The sequence below is a fragment of the Pyrgilauda ruficollis genome, unplaced genomic scaffold, assembly GCF_017590135.1.
Source record: "Pyrgilauda ruficollis isolate IOZ18807 unplaced genomic scaffold, ASM1759013v1 scaffold14, whole genome shotgun sequence".
NCBI classification, from domain to species: Eukaryota; Metazoa; Chordata; class Aves; order Passeriformes; family Passeridae; genus Pyrgilauda; species Pyrgilauda ruficollis.
Window position 1 is genome coordinate 8,882,625 of NW_024512543.1, and position 24,784 is coordinate 8,907,408.

General features: G+C 46.0%; 1 protein-coding gene across 2 annotated transcripts; it reads left to right on the forward strand.

Annotated features, from left to right (window-relative positions):
• The first annotated feature begins 206 nt into the window (after nt 1-206).
• CRY2 (cryptochrome circadian regulator 2) lies at nt 207-22,655 on the forward strand. 2 transcript variants are annotated; one of them, XM_041459832.1, is made up of 12 exons: nt 207-407; nt 2,946-3,054; nt 6,540-6,682; nt 13,578-13,762; nt 15,069-15,157; nt 16,216-16,356; nt 16,852-17,163; nt 18,228-18,379; nt 18,493-18,695; nt 19,164-19,253; nt 19,746-19,887; nt 20,377-22,655. In XM_041459832.1, exons 1-11 carry the CDS (start codon nt 211-213, stop codon nt 19,883-19,885), a joined length of 1,761 nt encoding a protein of 586 aa, XP_041315766.1. In that variant the 5' UTR covers nt 207-210; the 3' UTR covers nt 19,886-19,887; nt 20,377-22,655. The 2 variants fall into 2 exon arrangements, with proteins under 2 accessions (XP_041315766.1, XP_041315767.1); XM_041459833.1 differs by having other exon boundaries at nt 19,749-19,887.
• The last annotated feature ends 2,129 nt before the right edge of the window (nt 22,656-24,784 follow it).

Below are 24,784 nucleotides of genomic sequence, written 5' to 3' on the forward strand. Positions count from 1 at the left end.
AACGTTGACCTGTAGCGACCAACCCTGCTGACTAAATTCGGGGGTCGCTCTCTGGGGGTGCCAGCGACATTTCCGGGGCGGTTTCGGGCGACGCCGCCCCTCAGGCGGCAGCTGCGGCCTCGGCCGCTGGAGGGCAGCACAGCGCCCCCGCCCGCCCCGCCCCGCCGCGCTGATTGGCTGCCGCCGCGCGCGCCAATCACGCCGGCGGCGATGGCGGCGGCGGCCGCGGCCGCTCTGGGCCCGGCGCCGGCCCTGTGCCGCTCCGTGCACTGGTTCCGCCGCGGGCTGCGGCTCCACGACAACCCGGCGCTGCAGGAAGCGCTGCGGGACGCCACGTCCCTCCGCTGCATCTATATCCTGGACCCCTGGTTCGCCGCCTCCTCCGCCGTGGGCATCAACCGCTGGCGGTGAGTGGCGCCGGGCCTGCGGGCCGCGGGTGGGACCGTGCGGGACGAGGCTCCCGCGGCACCGGAGCGCTCTGGGCGCCGTGTGGGCCGTGTCGGTGGGGCCGCAGCAGCACACGCGTCCGTGTCGAGCCCACTCACTGCTCCCCCCGGCCCTCCTGCAGGAGAGAGGCTGTGCCTTGTCCGCTCGGCCTCGCCGCGGTTCTGTGAGCCGTGCTGCCTGACTGTGTGGGAGGATGCCTTCGATTTTATGTAATGTCATTAGACTTTATCAGTGCGGCGAGTGTATGAGAGCAGCAACCGATGGACACTTAGCTTTGGGAAACCTTTTTCCTTGAATTTAGAGACGAGGGCAAAGCATTCTCAGCTTCGTGGGTGGACCACGCCTCCCCTCTGCCCTTGGGCTGCCGGGCGCGTAGGCATGTGCGCACGCAGCTCCGTTCCGCCCATCGCTCGGATTTTTTAGCGAAATACACATCGGCTGCTGCTGAGAAACTAGAGGTGAAACTGAATGGGCTTTTCCTCATCTCTGCAAATGGAAAAGTGTAGAGCATGAGTCTCGTCTGTGCAAAGATCAAGACCTCATGTACCTGTAGCCAGTAACATTACATAATGCTGTTGTGTCAGGTCTCAGCAGCCTAAACATTTAGAACCCCAGTCCAGATAGGGATGCTCCTGGGCAAGACTCCCCTGCATACAAGTGAAGTAGATCTCCCACTGCCCCCTCAGAGGAAGTCGACAGACAAGCACCTGGCTAAAGATGCTTTGAGAGCTCTTGGGAATGTCACGGGGCTGTGCACTAGGGAAACTAGCTGTAATTGATTGCTTCTGCTGTGCGCCTTAGCTTCATTTCAAGGAATGGGGTTTTATGGGTCATATCTGTATGTTTCTAGAATCCCACAGCAGAGGATGGCTTAAAAATTGTAAATGTGCAGAAGTTACCTCTGTGTAGTTATTCAAAGTGCAGAAAATTGTGAATTCTGTTATAGGAATCTGAATTGGTCTTGCCATAGACCAGACTTTCTGCAGACAGCAGCAAACAGAAATGCCTTTCACGTGCTGCTGTTGTTGCTGGCTGTCCTTATTTGGAAGAACCAAAGTGGTGGCACAACAGATTAATTCCTGATCTGTTAAATCCTTGTTTGTGTCCACCAACGTTGTGAAGGGAGGGAAACCGTTATCTTGTTGAAAGACTCTTGTTATTTAACTGCCCGGCATGTGTGAGCCATATAGGATGAGCGCTTGTTAAAATTTTTAGAACACCTCAGACAGTTGATGCTTGTACTTAACAAATGGAAAGTGGGCTGGGCCTCAGGGAGTGGTTTGTTTAGGTTACCTGGATCTAGTTCTGGGTGTTCTCCTTCGTGATAGAGTGCACGTCTTTCTGTGAACCTGCGCCCTTTTCTCCCTCCAGAAGTGCAGAGCCAACTTGTTCTGTCTGGAAGCTCACAGTTCCATTATGGGCGGTGCAGCTGAGGAAAGAGAAGTTGCCACTCTGCAGTGCAGTTGTAGTAGCTTGGCTTTCCTTGGCTGCGAGGGGTCTTTATGGAGCTGAGGCAGTTCTGGCAGATCCCACTGCAGAGTGGGCATGGGGGACAGAGGAAAAGGTAAGGGCTGGCAGGCTCACTTACAAAGGGCTGTGTGTTTGCCAGCAGTGCCAGGTGCTGAGGGGACACTAAAGTTTTAAAGCTGGTGTCTTTTGCAGAGTTAAATAAAACAAAGTGAAGTTACTATGTAGATGGGGTGATGTGTGACTGGGAAAGCAACTATTACACATTTGGTGGTTTACAGCTTAATGGGAATCAGTAAGACATACCATTAAATGCAGAAAGCACTTATGTGGCTTTTTAGAGTTTTGGGGTGAGAGGGAATAGAAGAATGTGTTGGTATGCTCTCATCTCTGTGCCTTCATGGTGCAAGGTGAATTGCAGTTCTCTTTGCAGTTATTCAAAGTACAGATGATTCTTGCTTCAGGAGATCTTGGTGCTCAGTCTTGTGCTACTGATGATCTAGGAGAGTACATTTCTTTGCTGTGACGTGGTGTATTTATAGCTAGAACTGCAAAACCTGCACAGTTCTTGCAGTATTTCATTACTTTCCCTGGAGTAATGCATCAAAATTTTTCTGCTTCTTATGCAAAATCCCTTTTTGCCCCAAAACCTGTGAAAAAATGTACAGTAGGGAATTATGTGGTTTGTGCTTTCTCCATGTAATGTGGAGAGAAGAATTGACAAGGGTGTTCTCCCACCTCTGAGGGAGAATGTGGGAAGTAGGTTGCAGTAGGAAGAACATCCTGGAAGCCTCTTAGATCTGGACAAGCACAAATTGCATATGAGTGAATGGGAGCTGGCTGGTGCTGCAATCTCATAAAAGTTGTTGGACAGAGCAGAGGTAAATATGAGTACTTGTTTTCTGGTTCTTGTCCAAACTTCCAGTTTCATTTGGTGATGCAGGTTTGCTGGAGGTCCATGCAAATTCTCATTTGCCTTTTAGCTCTAACCCATCTGACTGACACTAACTGCTGTTGTTTCTTCTCTGCAGATTTCTTCTCCAGTCCCTGGAAGATCTGGACAACAGTTTAAGGAAACTGAACTCTCGCTTGTTTGTCGTGCGAGGGCAGCCAACAGATGTCTTCCCAAGACTCTTTAAAGTAAGAGAATAATTTTTTGGAGCGTAATGAAGAAAAATTGTGACCTGGTGCTAAACCCGCTTTCACTCCCTAATAATTGGTGACTCTCTCAGCATCTCTGTAACTATAACTAGTTCTTCATTATAAAAAACTTTCCTCCTTAACTACAACTAACTAACTACTATCTATAAGGACCTGCTTGGGAGCCAGATCTGCACCTGAACTCAGACTTGCAAAGAAATGTATTTGTAGGGTGTAACCTACTATCAGGGTGCTCAAGCTTCTCTTTTTGGATGGTGGTCTTGAACTTTGTTTCTGTAAGTCACGTCTCACAGGGCTGCACTGTGACACACAGACCCTTCTTTGTTGAGAGCTTCTGGCAATTTTCTCATTGCAGTTTTTACTTAGGAAGACTGCTGTGTCCATAGACCTTTACAGACAGCAGAAGAAAGTACTGATCTGTATGTGAATTGCAAGTGGGATTTTGTGTTAAAATTTCAAATTTCAGGCACTTTTATGTTAGCTGACCTTCCTTTTCTTTTTCTGTTCAAGACTGCAGTTTAGTCACCTCAGCAGCAGGATATAGCTTGGGTCCAAGTTTCCTGCTGATGTACTGTTTAGGACATGGAATATGCAGTTACCTTGGTGATCAATAATGAATTAGTGGGGTACGCTTCCAATATGATATGTCACTGCTGCAGATGTCAGGGCTAAGAAGAGCATCTCCTTGAATATCAGAGCTTTTCTTACAGTGTCATTCTTCTCCATCCTGCTCTAAGATTGTGTTTCCCAATGTTTTTGAAGCTTTTTGACAATGTCTTTGATAGTGTTACAAAACAAAAAAACATGGCTCTTAATAGTCTTATGAGCTGGGGGTGTTATGTGGGCTGTGCTTTACATATGGTTGACAGAACCAGTGTCCCCCAAATCCTACTATAGATCAGCTGCCAGAGAAGGAGAGGTGAACTTGAATATGTACCCTCCTTCTGGAAATGGTTCTGATATGTATTTCCTGGAGGAGCGCAGTTAGTACTGAGGAGGAACTGAACTGTGCAGATGAGAAGGGGCACTGATACTTATTTTGGCTTCTGCATCTTAACACATGACACAAACTATGTGCTGCTTTTAGCCTTTTCAGAGTCTGGATTATTTTTATCTTTTGATCTGCAAGTAAGTTCCAGCTAATAGTAGTTCATGCCTCTTTAGTTCAGGGTATTCACAGGATAATTAAAACTTTATTGGAGAAAAATGCTCATTTGGTTAAAGAACAAAAACTAGTTGGCAGAGTCTGAAGTTTGGTTGTGTAATCAGTCAGAACTGCTTTTTGTTGCAGTTTGTTTTGTCTGGGCAGGTGAGCTGATGAATATCTCAGATGTACTGTAACAGAGCTGAAAAAGGTAGAGGGAAGTTTATGCTCTTACACGATAAATGCATGGTTTTGGTAAGGATTGAAGCCTCTCCGGAGCTGCTGCACTGAACACAGAATTAGCAGCAGCTCGTGCCTTGCTGTCAGCTTTTGTGAAGAGGAGAGTTATGTGACATTTGCTACTGCAGCACTCAGGCCTAATGTAATTTCTGCTCTCTCTGCCAGTAGCTGAGCTGTGTTGTCATTAACAGTCACTGCAAAGGCACTGCTGTGTACGGATACCGTGACAAGTGCACTTGTTAGCAATGTGTTAACCTTTGCAGAAGTTTTTTGTCTCACTTCTTCTGAATAAACATCTGTAGTTTTACCTCTTCTATAAAAGTGCACTTTGTTCACTGAAGTGTTTTCACAATCCCTTTGGTGTTTTTTCCCTACAGTTTTTCTTTGCTCTAGGTTAGATAATAAGAGGCAAGTTATCAGTCGTGACTTTTGTATATCTGCAGCAATTTACTGTCATACAGGTAAAAGGTTTTCTAGTTGGTTGTACTCTGCTTCCTGTGTACTGCTGCTTCACACAGAGCAGTGGCCTTCTCAAAACTATAGGAAATACCTGAATTTAAAGTGTTGGATGCTTACCTACAATCCCTGTAAGCCTAATGGCTTTTTATTTCATTCCATTCTTTCAAGGTAGTAATGTGTATTCTGTTGAGACCAAGTCCATCTTTTCCAAGTCCTCCAGTTGCTCCTGGCTTTATTATAGGAGAAAGAAAAGTTTAAAACAAAGCTGTTAAATAGGAGCAGGGCAGGGCCTGGAATGTCTGTCTGACCCCTGCTCTGAGTTATGGATGCTGTCTTGTTCTTACTTTGAAAAATGGGTGGAGGATTTCTTTAAGATGTACATTCATTGGTACGTAACTTGTTAATTTCTCTTTCCTTCCTAAAATTAATTTTAGGGCTGAGTCTGCAAGTTTAGAAATGTAGGTGGCTTGTACAGTTGTTTTCTGCTTCCCCATCTTTGGCATTATTTTTAATGGTCTTCAGGGAACTACCACATTTGTTCTTCGTGCTTTGCTTCTGTTTTGCAGGTAGGAAAGTCTCCTGTGTATACAGGGGTGATTCAGACTGTCTCACTTGCAGAATGTGGTTCTTAGTTGTGTGAGGGTGTTTTTAAATGTCTGTAGATTTCTGGTTGTGTTTGCTAAACAAGTCTGTGGGCTGCTGCTCTGCTTGATGGATGTCTTGGGAGAGTCGCTGTGGAAACCATTAAACCTCTTCTCATAGGATTCATTTCCTGAGGAAAACTAGGCCACAGACTTTGAGAACAGTCTGTGCTTTAGAAAAGCCTGGAAGAGTCTGAGTGCTCTTTCATAAGGCCTATGCCATGTCATTTGTGAGGGATCTGTTAAAGCTATGAAGATGAGAATAAGTGCACGGCTTGACTAGGGAGGTTGGAACGAAGTGATCTTTAAGGTTCCTTCCAGCTGCAACCATTCTATAATACTAAAATTCTAAAATAACTCCAAAAAGGCAGGACTTTAAATCTGAATTGCAGTATCATACTCTACTGTGCACACCAGAAAGGTTCACTCAGTTACTGTCCTATGTCCTTCAGTTTCCTGTTTCTTTCTGTTTGGGATGGACATTGGTTTCCTATTATGTGATGTCTTTAAAGAGATATCAGGAAAAATTTAGACTGTATTGGTTTTACTTAATGTCACCACATAAAAACACATGGGGTTGAGCAGAACTTCTTTTGAAAGAGTTTTCTGAAATGCTTTTTCTGCAAATGCTGGAAGAGGATGGTAAGGTTACTTCAGGACAGCATGTGCAACAAAACGTGTTATTGATAGGCTCAGGAACTGAGCTGAAGTCTAAGAAGAGTAACAGACAAGAACTGAACTCCTCTGATGTGTTTTAGACTTGACATCTACAAATTTGCATAGGAGATCTGGTGTTTGCTAGAGCTGATAAAATTGTTGCTTCTTTGCTTATCTCAAATTCAGATTGCTGTTTCTCACAGCAACACTCTCAAAGCTTCCAGAACTTTAAACTGCTTAGGAATTCTGAAATCTTAATTTGTAGTTGTGCTGGTTAGAAATAGTCTTCTGTTTGACAGCTGGGTGTATTGTTTTTCTTGCAGGAGTGGGGAGTCACTCGTCTCACCTTTGAATATGACTCGGAGCCGTTTGGAAAGGAGAGGGATGCAGCTATCATCAAACTGGCCAAGGAGGCTGGTGTGGAGGTGGTGATAGAGAACTCCCACACCCTCTATGACCTGGACAGGTACGGGGAGAGAAAGGGCAGAGGTGCTGCCAGGGCTAGGCTGGGATTGTCGTGTCTGCAGGGACTTCAGTCTGTTCCATTACACTGATCACTGACATCCTGAGCAAGCCTATAAGGATTACTTGACACACTCCACTGTTGATTAGAACACGTCAAAGTGCTGACAGTGACGTGAATGTACAGAAAGGTGTTGCCTCAAGCTTATTAAACTCTGTACTTGAGTGTCATTTAATTTGCTCAGCTGTGTCCTGTTGATTGCTCTCCTTGAGCATGTCCTCAATGTATGGACTGCTTTTTTTTTTGCTTCATTGTAATAAAGGTAGTTGAGCTGTTGTCTCACACAGGTTATGAAAGCAGGGCTTTTAACTGATGGATGTGTCAGGACAGCTGGAAGAAGTAAAGCAAGGTAGATTGGAGCAAACTTTCCTTTTTCTAAAATCTGAATGCTTTCTCTTTGTTGTGTGTTTGCTGTGTTGGTTGTTTTGATGTTGAGTTTTTATATATTTACTTATATGTATAATCGCTCTATATACATGTGATTTTAAATGGTAGTGAATGTCTTTCAGCTAAGACTCTAAGGTATGCTTGACTTCAAAGTCAGTACAGTGTTTTAGTACTATTCTTACAGGTTGCTTGCTTTTTTTTTCTTTCCCCCTTTTTTCCCCTTTTCTTTCTGATGTGACTTGTGCCAATAATGCTGAATGTAGATTTTCTCCTATAAATCTTTAACATCCATAATTTCCTATGGAAGGACCTTTGCAGTTAGCACATACTGTGTGGAAATGCTTGTCTCTGGAGTGAGGAGGATTCTTGAACCTGTCTTGTGAGCAGGTGCTGTTTTCTAATTCTGCATTAGAAGTCCATGTTTATTACCAAAGTTTATTACATCCTCACCCCTCCAATGTCAATGGCCATCACATTCTTCTTCATGTCACCTGTGTCTTTTCCAAAGTGGAAAGTTTCAGGTGGAATCTGTTCTAAATCTCTTGTTTTTTACTTTCTTTATACTTCCAGGTATTTCTAGAGGTGGAGAGCAGTGGAGAAAATGACAACGAGAGTGCAAAATGTAAAAGCAACATGGATTTTTAGAGTGCTATAATGTGTCCTGTCTTTTCTTAACAGTAGCATTATTTCTGTTTTTTCTGAGTGCTACTGAACATTAAACTGATGTCTCAGGGCTTCCTTCCAGAACGGTCATAGCTATTTGGGAGGCTGCTACTGTATAAATAAGTTAAAGATCGCATATGGAGAAACAACATGACCAACACTGCAATTTCATCTGATATTTTTGGCAGCTGGTTATGTGGTATATAGGGAAATTGTTAAGTTGCCTTTTATCTTTAGCTATCCCAGATAGCTTATTGCGTCAGGAATCTTTATCATCATGCTCTTCTTCGTCCCTTCCCAGATATTTTGTAAAAAATATTGAGCAGCACAAGCGCTAGCTCAGCTCTGTGTAGGATTCTCTTCCTGCTGGAAAAATAGATTCCTTCTCTAATTCTGTAAATCAAAGAATTTTCTGTCTGCATGAACCTTTTCATTTATTGTGAATTATTGTGGTTTCTTTAAACTTTTACAGTGAGGGATGTAGTCACATGACTTCTCAAAATTCACATAGGATATATCAACTAAATCTCCCTTGCCCCAGGCTCAAATGTCTCTAATAGATTTTCAGGCACAACTTCCCTTTTGCCAAGGCCAAATTAACCCTCCAACATATTGCATATATCCATGCATTCACTGTTTCCATTAGTGTTTTCTACCCATCTGCTTAATGTTCACATCAGTCTATTCATTTGTCCCTCTGATGCCCCTGAAATGCTTTTGAAATCTGGAGTGGTATGTACTTTCTTTTTTCCCCCATAGTATTTGGACAGTTTTATATTACATGCAGCAAGCAGCTATTAGCTTTTGTATTTCATGACGTCTGTTACAATTTCTGGGTGAATATTTGGTGGCCCTGGCAAGCTTTTCGAGCATAGCATTGTTTTGTGGCACTTTTTGGTGGTATCCCAATCTGTCACAGCATTTGATAGATTTTTGTAAAAAAAACCCAAGAGTCTAACCTCCCTAGATACCTCCATAGTGAATACATCTGCAAAAATTTATGCAGGGGTTTTCTTGTGCTCTTACAGTCTCTCCTTTCTTTAAGGAGTTGATCACCTCTTGGGCCTATAAATAGCTTTGACTATCTGTAAAGAGGATGGTATTGATTGGGTTTTTTTATTACTTACACTTTTTTTAAAGGGTTTCTTAAACTTTCATTTTGATTCAGAGATGCAAGAAGGCTGTGGTTTTTTATTTAACCTACCAAAGTTTGGTGGGTTTCTATCTTTGTCTTCATTTTTCCAAAAGATTCTGCCTCTGTCTTAGCTGATGCTATTCTTTAATTGTTTTGACTCTTGTGATCTTTCAGAAATAGTTTTTCATATCTGTATGGTATTATTGCTCCTGGAGGGTGTTAAATTGATGCATGCTAAAGTCACAGTTAGAGCAGGCAAGTGATAACTAACATTTGCAGCTACACCTTAGCACTGTCTAAGACTAGATTGAGTTAACACTTCTTGTGGGTTCTTGATTTCTTGTTTCATGGAGCAGTCATTTATGGCAAATAGAAAACTGGGTTTTGGGATGTGATGGGGTGTGATAGACAGTCTGTGTGGATGTACTTGAGGTGTCCGGTTACTCTGACATTTCTTGGTTCTTGGCATCTCTGAGATTTCTCAGCAGGTGGTAATAGTTTTTGATGCTGTATTTCTCCTGGAAGACTCAGAGTATCTCTCCCTCCAGCTTCTAAGCTATGTGCTTAGAAGCATGTATGTGCTGTCCCTATGCTCACCCTAATGTTTTTCCTGCATAATTAACAGGTATTAATAATACCTGGTGGTGGCATCCTACTTCTCTTCTTTCTTTCATCAGGTTTTTGACAAGATTGTCAGCCCTGTTTCAAACAATTTAGACTAATCTTTCACTCCTACATAAATGAATCCAGCACCTCTCTTGTCCCCTGCAGTGTATTCCTGGTACCACCAGCTTCTTTTAAACATTTGCCAAGAGCCTGTTCAGTTAACTTGTGAATTTGACCAGTTTTACCCAGTAGGAAGATTACAATGTGCCCTTTGTTGGCACTGCCAGCATAGCCATGTGATTATCAGAGCATCTTTCACCTCCTCTTCCCCAAAACAAGGAGAGGGGTGTAGAAAATGAACATGAGTGCTGGTAAATACTCCTAAGAAAATCTGGGAATTCCCAACCAAGATAGGCAATGTTCAGATTGTAGAAGTCAGACAGAAAATATGATTTCTTGGATATCAGCTGAGCCTGCTCATAAGCCTTTACTTGACAGTTACTCTGTCTGACAACTTCTAGATGGCGGGTTGTTTTGTCTCTTCCCTGGATCTGACTGTTTTCTCCTCCTTAGGATCTAAATCCTTTGCAGTGTGTTTGCTTACGGTCAGCACTGTGGTTCTGTAATCCCAGGCAGGCTGGGTTGTTCAGTGGGAGTGGTTTAGGTTGGAAAAGAACACTGTGATCTTGTGTGTTTGCAGCACACATCAGGATCATCTTTTCCTCAAATACTCTAGCCTAAGGCTGAAATGACAGTAGAATGTGTTCTCATAGGAGCACATGCTAACTTAAATGAACCAAGCATGGGGAAACGTGCATGCCTTGGTGCTTCTGCAGTTCAGTACACTATGCCAAAAAGGTGGGTTATTTCTAAGAAGGTTTACTCAAACTTCTGCCTGCCACATCTTGTTACCCTTTCCTGTCTTGCACGGTGCTCTGGTGTCAGGTGTTTCCCCCCACTGCTGATACCCAGCCTGTCATCAAGTCACCTCTTCATCTCTCATCTTCTCAGTATGTGTTTCTGTGGAAGCCGAATTGCTTGTTCTTTGTTCAGTGTCTGTTGGATGGACGGATCAGTTGGTTATCTCTCCATCTCCCCTCTGAATCTGTAGAAATGCCCTTTGTTCTCAACAGAGCCCTCCATGAGCTCTGTGGAGCGGGGATTTGGATCAGAGCAATTGCATAAGCTGGCAAAGCTAACGAAACAGTCCATGTGAATTGGTACTGGGGTGCTTTGGGCAGCCTGCATGCCCAGTGCTGGCAGCCAGCTCTTCCTCCCGTAAGGAAGCGGGGGAGCACGTTCAGTCCCTTGCCAGAACCCAGCCTTGTCGTTTGCAAGCGAGCTGAGGTGTCAGGTGCTTGAGGCCAGCAGCTTTCCTAAGCCCATTAGCCATCCTGCAGGGACACTGCTGTGGAGATGATTCAGAAGCTGACACCTGTGAGGGTGTGAATTCGAGTCTGCAGACACTCTGCTGTCACAGGTGACTGTAGGATACCTTATAATCATAGCAGTGCTGGAATTGTTTGGTCAGGTTTGGGTTGCCTGCTTTCCTGAGGTGAAATGACTGATGGTCAAACAGACCTTCATAACTTCTGGCATGAAGGTACTACTGTCAGATAGTGCTGGGCAGCATATTGCTAGTTTGGTAGCACAGCCAGTTTTGGGTGTGCTCACTAACTAAGGTTAGGTTCTGTGTGACGAATACAGTGATTCTCTGTTCCACTTCAAGAAAACTAGAACAACTGCTGCATGTGCCAAATTAGGCTGGGGGAGATGGGTGAAGTGGGGGCATTAAATCCTGGGGAGGAGCCTCCCTTTTTTTGTCATTGAAAGCTTTGTGAAAGTGTGTGGCCTGGATTAGAAGGTCAGTATGAGGAAGGAAAGGACTCCTGCTTGGGGAGCTTCCTGTACACCTTTTTTTACAGAAGGCTGAACAGTACTACAATACCCAGTAAGTGTAGAATAATATCCCATATTGTGCAATATCCAATATTCAGTACTTCTTTTCCTGGCAGTTGCCAGTGTCAGGTGCTGTGAAATGTGCAACTTGTCCTAGTCCTATCCTAAAATATTTGTGTCCCAGATCCAATAAGTCTTTAGGAATTCAGGAGCAGTACTAGGTAATTTCACTCATATTCACATCCTTGAGGATTTCAAGTACAGACACTAGCATCCATCTGCTGGTCACAGTGATTTGCTCCAAGTGGCTAGCTGTCCACAGAAGTTTTAGCTGTGGATCTTGTACAACGGTGTGGATCCCAGACTCAACGGCAGCTTCAGCAGGACTGAAAAAAGAGGCAGTGTGGAAGAAGTAGCTTCCCTGCCTCCCTGCCTCCATCACAAGCACCTCAGGGCAAACACAGCGCAGGTTTGTCACATTTTCTGTTCCAAGCTCTGAATTCCTATGGAAACAAGTGAGCCTCTCTAGAGTGCTGTAACTGGAAATGCCTCACTTCTCATCCAGTGGAAACACTAATTTTCTGGGGATCTTTGGCTGGTCTTGTTTGGGGACTCACAAAGCAGCCACAGAGAAGAGTGTGAAGGATAGTATTCATGAGTTCTGTCATTTCTTGCCATCACTGGGGTGGAACATGGAGACAAACAGCAAAAAAGTGCATGCAGGAAAGCAGAGGGGATGCGCTCTGGTGTGGCGATGCAGGACAGAACGTGTTGGCTGTAAGGCAAATGCAAATATATCTGTGTCTGTGGCTATGTCTGTGTCAGAGTGCTGTGCCCACACCGTGGCCATGTCTGCTTTAGCCTGGCACTAAAAATGTACAGTACTTTGCACTCTGTGCACATCCCGATGGCCTTCCCTCCCTCCTTGCCCTGTTCGTTAATGTCTTTATCTCCCAGTGTTTACCACTGAAAAGCAGAAAACCGAGAGGAGACTGCAGGCGACTTCATTTTTAATCTGTTCGGCCGTGCTGCCCGTGGGGAAGGCTCCGCTTGCCTCGGCCGGGCGTGTGGGAGGGCTCGCTCCCGGCCGGGGCCGCGGGTGCGGCGGGGTCACCGCGGCGCACACGTGCGGAGCGCCGGGCCCGGCGTGTCGCTCCGCCCCGCCACACGTGCGGCCCCGGGCGAAGGGCGGCACATGGCGCCGCCGGAACACTCGGCTTTAAGCCCGGCCCCTTGCGTAAGCTGTTGATTGTAATGGGTGGGGAAGGCTGCTATGCTGCAGCTCCTGTGTGAGCTGTGGGGTTGCCTGCCTCCGCTTTATGTAATGCGGGCGATCCCTGTGCTGTCGGCTTTGCTGTTAACTCCTTCCGCTCCTGCAGGAGAGGGATTAAAAATGGCATCTTTCAGCCTGAGGAAGTTTACCTTGCCTAGGGGGCTTCTTAAAGCTCTCTGTCCCAGGAAAAATAAGACTGCATGGCCTCAGCAGGCTGTGGATGCTTGGTGAAGTAGAGGAATGGAGAACCATGACTGTCGTTTTCCATAGTGTGATCTGACACAGGTCAGTACCATGAGACAGGGCTGCTCGTGACCTTATAGCATGGAGGAGGATAGTGATCTCTCTAATCACAGGGAGAGAGAAATGATGCAAACTGGGATTTGTCTCATCCAAGCTAGGTGGAGCAGAGGTCACTAACAGGCTGAGTCTTCTGTGTCAGACAAGAAGGAAGTATGGTCAGAATCAGATTAGGATATCACAAGGTGTCAGGGGACCTGGATGCAGGTTTAGGATTTGCCACCTTGGGGAGACAGGCAGTAATCAGATAGAGATTTCATATAGAGGTCTGATGAGGAGCTCCAGGAGAGAGATATGATGCTCAGCTTGATTCAGCTGGAGCTGTTTTGAGGGATTTTATTTTCCCTATGGAGATGAGGAAGTATATGGTGTTTTGTATTTTAGAATTTTGTTTGGTTGATTTTACTGTCCCTTTGAGGGATGCATCAAGTGAAATGTACGTCTATAAGGATTTCTGTATCCAAAGTGAAAGGCTGTCCTGAGCAGAGATAGCAGGGTCCAGTTTGGATGTCATTTCCTTGTGTCTTCTGTGGTAGTGAGGCTGTGTTGTTTCACCGTGTTTATTTTATCTCCAGAATAATTGAGCTGAATGGCCACAAGCCACCCCTCACCTACAAGCGCTTCCAGGCCATCATTAGCCGTATGGAGCTCCCAAAGAAGCCAGTGAGCACTGTAATAAGTCAGCAGATGGAAACATGTAAAGTGGACATCCAGGAAAACCATGACGATGTCTATGGGGTCCCATCCCTGGAAGAGCTGGGTATGTGTCAAGAGTGAAGGCAAGGACTACTGCCATCTGAAACAGGATTTAGTGGAACTGTTTCCATGGCTGGCACATGTTCTCACCTGACATGGGCTGCCTCTAGCCATAGTATGCCCTAATTTTTCCAGCAAGTGCCGGGCCTTGTGATAACACACTGGTGTCCCTTGCACTGCTGCTGATGCCCAGCATCCCCTTTAGCACTGCTCTGAAGTGCTCTGCATCTGTCATTGTGCTCTCTGCTATACTGAGCATGTAACCACTGTACTAGGATCTCATGTCCTCACCAGCTGCTTTCCTCCTACTGCAGTCTCAGGCATGTTGTGTAACAGACCTGAAGAGGTAAACTAACAGTGTACCAGGTTTAGATAATTTCATTCTGTTATTGCCAAGCGGCACCAATTTGGGAACTTAGCAAGACAAAAGATGTTACAAAAATTTCTTTCACTCATCCTGCTGTGCCTTACAGTCCTGTAAGACTTGAAGAAGGAGAATGAATAGCTGAGGCATAAGGAATGCAAGACCTACATCAGGGAAGTGAGTCTGAATGCAAGGGAAGAAAGGAATAATGCAGAGTACTGTCTGTGTGTCTGTGACTGGAGGCTCCATACCAGCTTTATAGGAAATATCTCCTGGTACCTTAAGGCACAGCTTCAGCAGTCGTGTAAAAGCGTGGGGCTTCACAACAGGAGTATCCTAAGGGCTGCAGTCCTGCATGGATCTACTTTCTTTAATGTCTAACCAAATGTGAGACTCCCTGTAACCTTACACTGCTCTGCTTGCTGCCAGGGGAGGCTCCTCTGTCTGCCCAAAGCACTGCAGGGGGGACTGCATTATTGCTTCCCCTTTGCGGTGGTTCTTTTGCACTAATCCAGGGCCTTCCCCAGCACCAGCCTCAGCAGAATAGGAGCCTCACCAGGAGCAGCTGGGCTATCTAGTGAGCTGCTGATGTCGATGGCAAGGTGTTTTGTAAGGCAGAGCTGTGAAGCAGGTGTTTAATTGCCAGCTGCTCTGGCCTTTGGAGCAGAGCCCTGTGGGTAGTGCTGGCACACCAGAGAGAATGCTGGCTGTGAGCAATGGGGAAAGTCACCATAAGGCTGCCTGTGGCATTGCAGGGAGAGGCCCTTGAAGTGCGGTGTCCTGAGCAGGCTCTCCCCATATTGCCTGCTGTACAAGGATTAGAGCAGCAAGTAAGCCACATTAGGCAGCTGTAGTATGTACTGTCTTGCTGTTGTTAGTGCATAATCCTGTATTTGTGCCCTTTGTCTAGGCATGGCTTCAAATCTTACAAAGTTCTTTCTCTCAGGCTTTCCTACAGATGGTCTTGCCCCTGCAGTTTGGCAAGGAGGGGAGACAGAAGCTCTGGCACGGTTGGATAAACACTTGGAAAGAAAGGTAATCCCTTATTGAAATGGTGTTTCTTGCAGACTGCCTCCAAATGAAAAATGTAGGGTTGCCTATTACCCCATTCCCTGCTCTTCCTAGCAGTAGTCTTAGCATTCACCTGTGGAAAGGAATGTGTGCTATTGTTGGCATACTCCTGTGATCTTTGTGTGGAGCAGGGAGCCCATGGGCTTCCTCAGGTCCAGAAATTTAGAGCAGTATATTATTTATGCTGCTGTTTGAAGCACATTGGACTCTTCCTTGTTTCTACTTCTCAGTTTCCTTTACAGGAGGGCAAACTTGGAAGTTCTTCTGTTAAGTTGTTCACTCCCTGCTGCACACTGCATACCATCTCTTTTTATCTTTACCATAGGTATTAGTGAACTACATGCTTATAAAAGAATGCCTTCCCCTTGTCCATCAGCATCTTAACAGGGTGTCTCACTGGCTGGCATTCCTTGAGCCCCTTGTTGAAATAATCAGATTTTTTTCAATGGGGCTGGTGTTTTTGATTATAGCGCACAACACAAACAATTTCAAAGTAATGAAAGGTGACCCAGCTGCCAAAGCATGGCTCAGTTTTAACCATTTTGTACTTCTTTAATCCATCAAGCTGGGTGGCTTGATGGCAGCTGTGGAAATCAAAGCATAAATACTTGTGCTGAAGAGGGAATAAATTATCAACATAATGCTCCACAAAAGCATCTGAATTTCCCCAGCTTACTTTTTCAGTGTGTGAAATGAGATAGACATACCTGGACATAAACAGTTGTGTTAGCTTGTATCCCTAGGAATCCTCCAGGTTGTTAGCTCCTGTATGCAAAGCAAATTAATCCTCTTGGGCAAAATAACTGACTGGTTTAAATCCTGGAGCAAAGGTTCTGCATTTCTTGAATGAGGCATGGGGTTGGGATTGCCTGCTGGAGACCTCTCCCAGCAGTGGTTGGAAGTAAATAAAAGAGACTGTGCTGTCAGATGTGAGTGGCCTCACCACCTGCACATAGGCTTGCCTTTAGCAGCATCCCACAAATGCAAGGGATTGTTGGCTCATTTCTCCTGAATTTGTCTAGGCATGGGTTGCAAATTACGAAAGACCAAGGATGAATGCCAATTCCTTGCTGGCCAGCCCTACAGGACTCAGTCCCTACCTGCGTTTTGGCTGCTTGTCCTGCCGCTTGTTTTACTATCGTCTCTGGGAGCTGTATAAGAAGGTAAGACAACAGGTTCACCTGGAGGGCACGTGGGGTTTGAGCATATATAGCATGATGCTGGTTGCCAGAGTGTGCTGGAATTGGTGGAAAAGATAAGTTGCCTCCCTAGCATTTAATTGTTGGGCTGAGTTTGTTGCTACTACAAGAGGAGGCTCTTGGGTAAGAAAGTAATTCTCCTGTATGCACACACACAGGCCTTAAATCTGGTGGTACCTTGTTCTTCAGTCTGGACTTCTGTGTTATGAGCCATGTAGAGCCATTTAGAGTTAGTTTCACATTGTTCCAGTCACTTGTCATTGTACTGAGTGACCCCTGTCAGTGCTCTGACTTTACCATCTGGGCTTTCTGCTAAGGGGCGATCTGGCATTGAGCTCCTTTATGGCAGTGGTCAGTAGCTGACTTGGGAAATGTGCGTAAGTGCATGGGTGCCTCAGAGCTCAGCTTCATGAAGCCAGTCCCTGTGTGCTTGTGACCAGCCGTGCTCCCTCTCCACAGGTGAAGCGGAACAGCACACCCCCCCTCTCTCTGTACGGACAGCTGCTGTGGCGGGAGTTCTTCTACACAGCAGCCACCAACAACCCAAAGTTTGATCGCATGGAGGGGAATCCCATCTGCATACAGATCCCCTGGGACAGGAACCCTGAAGCCTTGGCAAAGTGGGCAGAGGGCAAGACAGGCTTCCCTTGGATTGATGCAATCATGACCCAACTGAGACAAGAAGGGTGGATCCACCATCTGGCCAGACACGCGGTGGCCTGCTTCCTGACCAGGGGTGACCTCTGGATCAGCTGGGAGTCAGGAGTCAGGGTGAGTCCTGCCATTTTCAGATATTTGCAGGAGGCCACAAGGAAAACAAAGTCTCCCTGGCACTTGCTGCAAGGATGGGCACACAGGTATGGCTTTTGCTTCACGTGTGAAAGGTGCATGGAAGAGAGGAATTGCTAGCAGGCTTTTGGCCAGCCAACAACCTGACTTCTTTCTGACTTCTACTGCAAGGCTCTGACTGTGTCACAAGCCTCAAGTAACCATAACTAAATGTGTTTGGGACCCACTGGTAAATACAGACTAGGGTTTTGGGGGCCTTTTATTTTGGGGGAGGCGGGGGGTGGGTTTGTAAAAATTCTCTCAGTCCATCTGTTTTCTTTGCAAGTTTAATGTCACTTCTTAACCTGACCTTTTTCCTCATTATAAATTCCATCACGGTGCCGGTCAGGGAGTGCTCTGTGACTGAAATCTGAGTCTAGAGTCTCTCAAGGAAAGAGGTAAAAGACCCTCCTCTTGGGCCATCTGAAAGGACAGACAGCTTGAACCTACCCAGTGTACATACTGCCCTACACAAAAAGTGGAGGCAGGAGCATCTAGTCACAAAGCTGACAAAGAGCATAATTGAAAGTGCTGCCTAAAGTCTAGCATCTGTGCTTGGATGTGAGTGAGTTACTGCGGAAACCTTTCTGCCTCTCAGTGGTAGTGTGCTCTGGGACCTTCAGAGGGGTTCTTTCTTCTTGCTTTGGTGCACGTTCTTCTGTGCAGCATCCTCTCTTTCCCAAGGTTGGTGCTTTACACTCGTAATGCCTGCCAGGCTAGGATCAATACCCAAAGGTTGCTGCAACACTAGGTAGTGATTTAGTCTGTAGCTGCATGAGAGATAAGCCAGCACTTAATCAGCGTGAGCAGACCATGCCTTCCTAAGTGAAAGTGTCAGGAAGTGAGACGCATTGACCAGGCAACTGACTTCAGCCAGCAGATCACCTCCGTGCTGCTGCTCTGTTCTCATAGCTCAATGCCTGCCATTTGAAATAGCACCTTGGGTCCTACTGCCACAAAGTCCTCCCCAGGGAAGGTCTCAGTGCCTTTTCCTCCAATTGCTGCAGGTGTTTGATGAACTCTTGCTGGATGCAGATTTCAGCGTGAACGCGGGCAGCTGGATGTGGCTCTCGTGCAGCGCGTTCTTCCAGCAGTTCTTCCACTGTTACTGTCCTGTGGGCTTCGGACGGCGCACAGACCCCAGTGGTGACTATGTGAAGTAAGTGATGTTAACTGGAGCTGATCTTCGTAAGCTAAGTCAATCATGGCTCACAGGTGCATGGCACTTTCTGTGCATTGTGTGTGCTACACTGCTTTTTGCTTGTGTTGCAGGAGGTATCTGCCCAAACTAAAGGGTTTCCCTTCACGTTACATCTACGAACCATGGAATGCCCCAGAGTCTGTGCAGAAGGCAGCCAAGTGCATCATTGGGGTGGACTACCCCAAACCCATGGTGAATCACGCAGAGACCAGCCGACTGAACATCGAGCGCATGAAGCAGATCTACCAGCAGCTGTCACGCTATAGGGGCCTCTGTAAGTACCAGCAATTGCAAAAGTTTGTCTTTAATAGGAGATAAAATGCTGGGAGGAAAGGTCATGATTTCAAATAGGTATTACTTGCCTCTCTGGCCTGTCCTTGCAAGAGGAAGCAGTGCCTGCCAAATCTGCTCAATTGGTTTCAAGGGAGGGCTCCATTATGTTCTCGGACAGTTAAGAGTGGAGTGTTTGGTCTGAGAGCTGCTGATAGCATGGCACCATCTATATACCACCAGTGGTCCATTCTTCACTTTGTAAGAAAACCTAAGCAGTGTGTTCTAAATAAATGGACAGCTGGATCACGGTGTGTGTCTGTAGTCAGCACTGGGTCAGTGCAGCTCTGAACTCTTCCTGCTTTGGGATATGGCTGTGCTGGTTGGTGATCACTAAAGTATTTCTGTGAAAAGCTTCTCCCAGCCCAGCTGTGGTTTTTTTCTTAACTCTGATCCTCTTGCCATTCTCTAGGTTTGCTGGCATCCGTCCCTTCTTGTGTGGAAGATCTCAGTGGCCCGGTCACAGACTCAGCTTCAGGGCAGGGCTGCAGCACCAGTACAGGTGAGTTGGAGCTATTTGTATGCTTTTGATTTGCATGTCACGTTAAAGGTCATAGGCAGGAGAGGATCCTTTTCTGATAAGAAGAGGCTGTGTAGCTAGGATACATTCACATTCCTTTACACTCTCTTCAGAAGTCCCCAGTGAGCCTTCATGTCTAAAATGGCTGAAGAATAGGAGTTCATTAATGTGAATCTTTTATTGCCTGTATGGGATCATATGCAGCCACTTAAAGGAGAAGTGCAGTTTGCTGTAGGGTTAATCAGGTATAATTAAGCTGTCCTCTGTCAAAGGAGGATACTTTTGTGTTTGGGGTGACTTAATTCTGCTTTTAACAAAGATTTTGTGGTAAAAGATTTCAGGGAGGCTGTGACCAAATGTCTCTGCTTGTGCAGCATTCTTTCTCCCAGCTCTGTGGCAGGTTAGGCCTGGGTGTACTTGTGAGGCCATCTAAACACAGGGGAGCCATTGTGGTGACTCTTCTTCCTTCTCCAGCAGTGAGGCTGTCTCAAGCAGACCAGGCTTCTCCAAAACGCAAACACGAGGGAGCGGAAGAGCCATGTCCTGAAGAACTGTACAAACGAGCCAAAGTGACAGGCCTCCCTACTTCAGAGATCTCTGGAAAGAGTTTGTGATTGTGAGTACCTCCTAGTGTGATCTGGCTTAAACTACGGGATTCTGGAAGCTAATAAGGCTCAATCTTTACTCCCACCATTTTAATGAACAAAATGGACTTCCTTGTGGAGGGATGTGTAAGGCTCCTAAGTGTAATTCCACAGCCCAGAAATATGGCAGTGGTCTGCCTGCTGGTCGTTCGGATTTTGTGTAAGACGCTGTTAGCTCCGTTGTCCGGTGGAGAGCGGTGCCCTGCTGCTGGGGCTGTCACAAAGCACAGTTGTTGGTGCATTTGCTCTTGTGAGGCTGCTTCTCCTTCCACAGAGTGGGCTCACAGCCAGGTTCTCCCATCTGGTGAGGGTATGGGCTAGAGCAGGAGAGCAAGCAGGTCCAGTCATCTGCCTGCAATGCTGCAGATCCCAGGAGGCAAGGAGCTAGTCACATGTTCTGTCAACTTTTGAGTATGACAAGGGAGGTCAAGGCAAATTCTCTCTTTTACTTTCTCCTACAGCCAGCAACAAGCACCTTGCAAGTGAAGAGAGAGAGTGCTGAAGAGGTGACCAGAAGAGTAGGAGCTGCTGTCACAGAGGGACTGGAACTTGAGATCTGCAGCAGAAAATCCAGCTCTCATATAACTGTGTAATTCCAATAGCTGCCACAGAAGGGCACTGCATTACTTGTGCTTGGGAATATTTGGCTTTCTGGTCTCCAGAGAGCCAAATAAATCTCTTCTCAGCCATGCCCAAAATCTGCTCACATTAAAGAGGGCAAGAACATTCTGTCAACTTGCTCACTCCCAGGTGTATCTTTCTTTTCTGACAATGGCTCAGTGTGTATGAGTTGGTGCATTGATGTAGGAATCAGCATCTGCACATCTCAGAAATAGTGAGCATCCTTTCTCAGCAATAGTACTTGGTAGTGATGTATGCTGATTAATTCAAATTATAGTAGGAGTTAAGAAGGAAGCTGCTACAATGTCAAAAATAGAGTACCCATCCTACGAGAGAACAGGGAAAACTCAGTATTTCATTAGGCTGACGAGGAAGGAATTGTTTCTGAGTAAATCAAGGTAATGCTTATGTGGGATGGAAACAAAATGAAGGTCAGCTGTAGCACAAGAACAGATACACTTGAAAGGCACTTAAAACTTTCCCTGCAAAAGAACCTTGCCACTGTGAGGTGAGTCATAGTGCTATTGCCTGGAATGGGTGGCTTCAGAGCTGTTTGACGTCTGGGGAAGAGGAACTCTCTACAACTCCCTGAAAGGAGGTTGTAGCCAGGTGAGGGTTGGTCTCTTCTCCCAGGCAACTAGAGACAGGCCAAGAAGACAAAGTCTTAAGCTGGACTGGGGGAAGTTAAGGTTGAACATTAAGAAAAAGTTCTTCACAGAAAGAATGGCTGGGCATTGGAATGGGCTGCCCAGGGAGGTAGTGGAGTCACCATCCCAGAGGTGTTTAAGAAAAGATTGGATGTGGCACTCAGTGCCATGGTCTAGTTGACATATTGATGTTAGGTCATACAGGTTGGACTCAATGATCTCAATGGTATTTTCCAACCTAGTTGATTCTGTGACTCTGAGAAGGAGGAATTTTTCAGAGAAAAAGATCATGCCTTGATATGAGCAAAGCAGTATCTCAGAATAGAGAATAAGGAAGCTGCAGCTGGGCCCAGCACTCCACAGCATTTCCTTCCCTGATTGAGAGCTCTCAAATGGAGCCTGTGTCTGGTGTGTAGCCTGTGCAGTGCCTCGTACTGATAGAGGATGTATTACACATCAGCTCCTTGAAGTGGGACTTCCTTGAGTTTAGAGTCCAGTGTCCATTCTGTGTCTTTTCTGTATTGGCATCTGTGTTTTGATTTTCCACACAGTGAACTCCTGTACCTGCCCCCTGCTCCTTGTTGCCACTTGGTTCATGCTGGTGCGTTGTAGCCTAGCGAGGTGATTGTGTAGCTTTCCTGGCTCTTAACCATACTCTCCTTGCTGGGTCCTGTTACTTGTCAGGTCAGCACAGTGCTGGCAGAGCGCCTCTGCCTGCCGCCAAAGAGTGCAAGGGAGAGTGGTACTGTAGGAGGTGCTCTCTTGAGGCTGTTTCCAAGAGGAATTAGATTGAGTAGCTCATCCTGTGCAATGGGCTGCTGTTGGCACTGTTTTCATTTGCTGTCCAAAACCTTTCATCCCTGCCTGACACAGATAGTGTGGGGCTATATGTGAGCTTACGCAACTAACTGCTTGGGGAGTACAGGAGTCGTCTCCCACTGGGATAATCAGATTCAGTTTTGGAGCCTGTGTTTGAGCCTACAGCAACAGGGCTGTGAATAGAAACTGAGTCAAATGTACCTGAGAAACCTGAAGTGGTTGTATTGAGTCTGTGAATAAATTTAATGAATAGCTGAATAACCTTTCCTTCTCATTCCCTGGGGCATTGATCTTATGTTCTTTTTCCACAGGGAATCCACTGGGCAGACTGAACAAGTAAACAAAGAGTCACTTTTCCTAACCTTACTTTATTCCAAACTGCTATTCATAGTCTGCCTGGTGGATAACCCACTCATCAACAGGTCTTGTTCGCTTCAGTCTGACCCAGCTGTTACTCCTATTGTCTTGGGGCATAAAGGTGTAAAGAAAAAGAGATACTCCCCTACCCCCATCTTCTGCTACAGAGAGAAGAAAGGGGAAAGACATGCACTTTGTACACATAGGTTACAGAAATTGTGACTTCTGTCATTTGGAGAGTTTCATGCTTAGGCAATGAAAGGTCTGTAAATAAAACTTTTTATAAATGTCTTTAACCCTCTTTTTGCTGTCATCCAAATTATTTCACTTGGTAAATGGAATTTTTGGGGCTGGATCTGTGGGGGTAAAGAGTCAAAGGGAGGGGAGGCTACATCTAAGTGATCTAGAAGGCTTTGTGGAGGCGAGGAAGATCACATTTGCAAGGTTTCTCTCAGTGCCTGGGATATGGATGGTGGTATTTCAAAGAGCTGCAGCTCAGGTAGTAGCACTGGGAATGACACACACACATCAGGCCAGTCAAAGAAAGGTAAGGGAAAAGCTTCCTTCAGGAAACCTTGTAAGTAGGCTGGGATTCATCCACTCTGGCATCTTTTCCCAACTGAAATGATAAAGGTGGGTAAAACTGAGTGACAAATAGGGAATGACTGTTCATTGTTTTCATTTATATTTAGAATTGGGCATGCTTGGTTAAAGTACAAGACAGTAGATTGAACAAATCTACGCCTTCCTTAGCTTTGTGACAAGTTCTTCCTCAGTTGTGGGTGCTAACAGTTTGAGTTCAAAAAGATTTGGCCAGTTGTGAGGAAAGAAGAAGCCATCAGTAACCATTAGTAAAGATACCATCTTTGTTTCAGAAGCAGCAGAGGACTGCTGGAGGCTGTTGTAAAGAAAGTAACATGAAATGGATGCCAGTTTGGGGGCTTCTGTTTCCTGTTTTCTGTGTCTCAGGGCAAGCTGGCAATACCTGACCTGACACAGGCACCCCTGACACAGCGAGCATGGCGTGAGCTCTTTGCTGGGGCAGAGGAAGCAGTTGCCTTTTGATGCTCTAAGAGCGATGGCTTTAGGGTGCCAGGGTGGTGTAAAGGCTCCTCTCAACTGAGAGTGGATACCGGGGCAGAAAGTCCTACAGAGCTCTGAACAATTGCTCAGCTTGGGTCTCCTGTCAGTGATGCACCCTTGGCTAATGACTTCCAGGCTAAGTCATGAATTTGTATTAAATACACTAGACCTAGCAATCTAATGACTAGCAAGGACACAGAGTCAAGTTCTTGTGCATCCTGCCATCCTCCTTGGTGCTCCTGTGTAGACCCACTTACTGGAACCTCTATCTTAACAGAGTTCCACAAGGTACGTTACTTTTCTTAGTAACCAGCAGGACTTGGGAAGTGCATGAAGCCATGCAGTTCCTTGTTGAGGTTCAGCAGTGGGGCTGATCTGGGACAGAAGTGCCTCAGCTCATGGTATTGCTGAATTGTTCTCTTGTTTCTGGCAAGGACCTTCTGGTCTTGAAAAAATACAACTTCAGTGCTTGGGATGGGTCACACATGGCAAAAACCTTTGAAAACAGCAGTCTGTGCCTTAGAAGATGACAAGCCAGAATGACAGTAAACTCAGTCCAGCTTTTTCTAGCCTGAGTAGAATAATGTAAATTAAAGCTGGAGAGACTGGGTTTGAGGCTCCTCCTCTGTGGTGGCCAGGATCTCTGTTTTACCTGTCACAGGAATGATGGTGATGTGGCTCAAGATTGGAAATGGCTAACCTTGGATTTTTAGCAGAACTGACTGCTCCATGTGCTGGTGCGTGAGAAAATTCCCTTCCTCCATGTCTCTTCTGTCTGCACAAGGAAGGAGCTGGAATGGCTTCAAGAGGAACTGGCTGAAAGGTCTGAAAATAGAAAACACACCTGGATATGAAGAAGTGGAGCTGGAAATGTGACTATTTGAGGCAGAGGTGGGAAGAGCAGTGAGAAGGATGGCTGATGGAAAGAGAGCAGTCTGGTATCACAGCTGCATCTGGGTGGAGACAGCTGGGAAGAGGAGCGGGAAAACTTCTCTGAGCACATAACCTCAAGTTTCCTTTAAGGCTGAGTTGGTCTGAAGTGAACCTGATGGTCAGCTGGACAATTCGAAGGAGAAAAATCAGCAGATAGCTTGTGAGCAGAGATGCTGGCTAGGACAGAAGTGCTGTCTCCTAATTTGCAGCAGATGTGCATGCACTCTCGCAGGGGCCCTGTGCTCTACTGTGCATCTAAGGAATAGACCTGACTGACAGTAGTGCAGGTAGGAAGGTCAAATTGGGTCTTCTGCCAGCCAGCCTGAGCCAGGGCTGTGACCTGACCAAAGGTCAGGTCACTAAGGCGTGAGCTTTTGGTGCTTGGCATCCAAGCAGATGAGCTGCAGTG

Coding starts and splice junctions, on each gene's coding strand:
- CRY2 (XM_041459832.1), top strand. CDS start 211: ATGGCGGCGGCGGCCGCGGCCGCTCTGGGCCCGGCGCCGGCCCTGTGC. Junction 13,763..15,068: donor CCCATCCCTGGAAGAGCTGG/GTATGTGTCAAG, acceptor TCTTTCTCTCAG/GCTTTCCTACAGATGGTCTT. Junction 18,380..18,492: donor CCCAGTGGTGACTATGTGAA/GTAAGTGATGTT, acceptor CTTGTGTTGCAG/GAGGTATCTGCCCAAACTAA.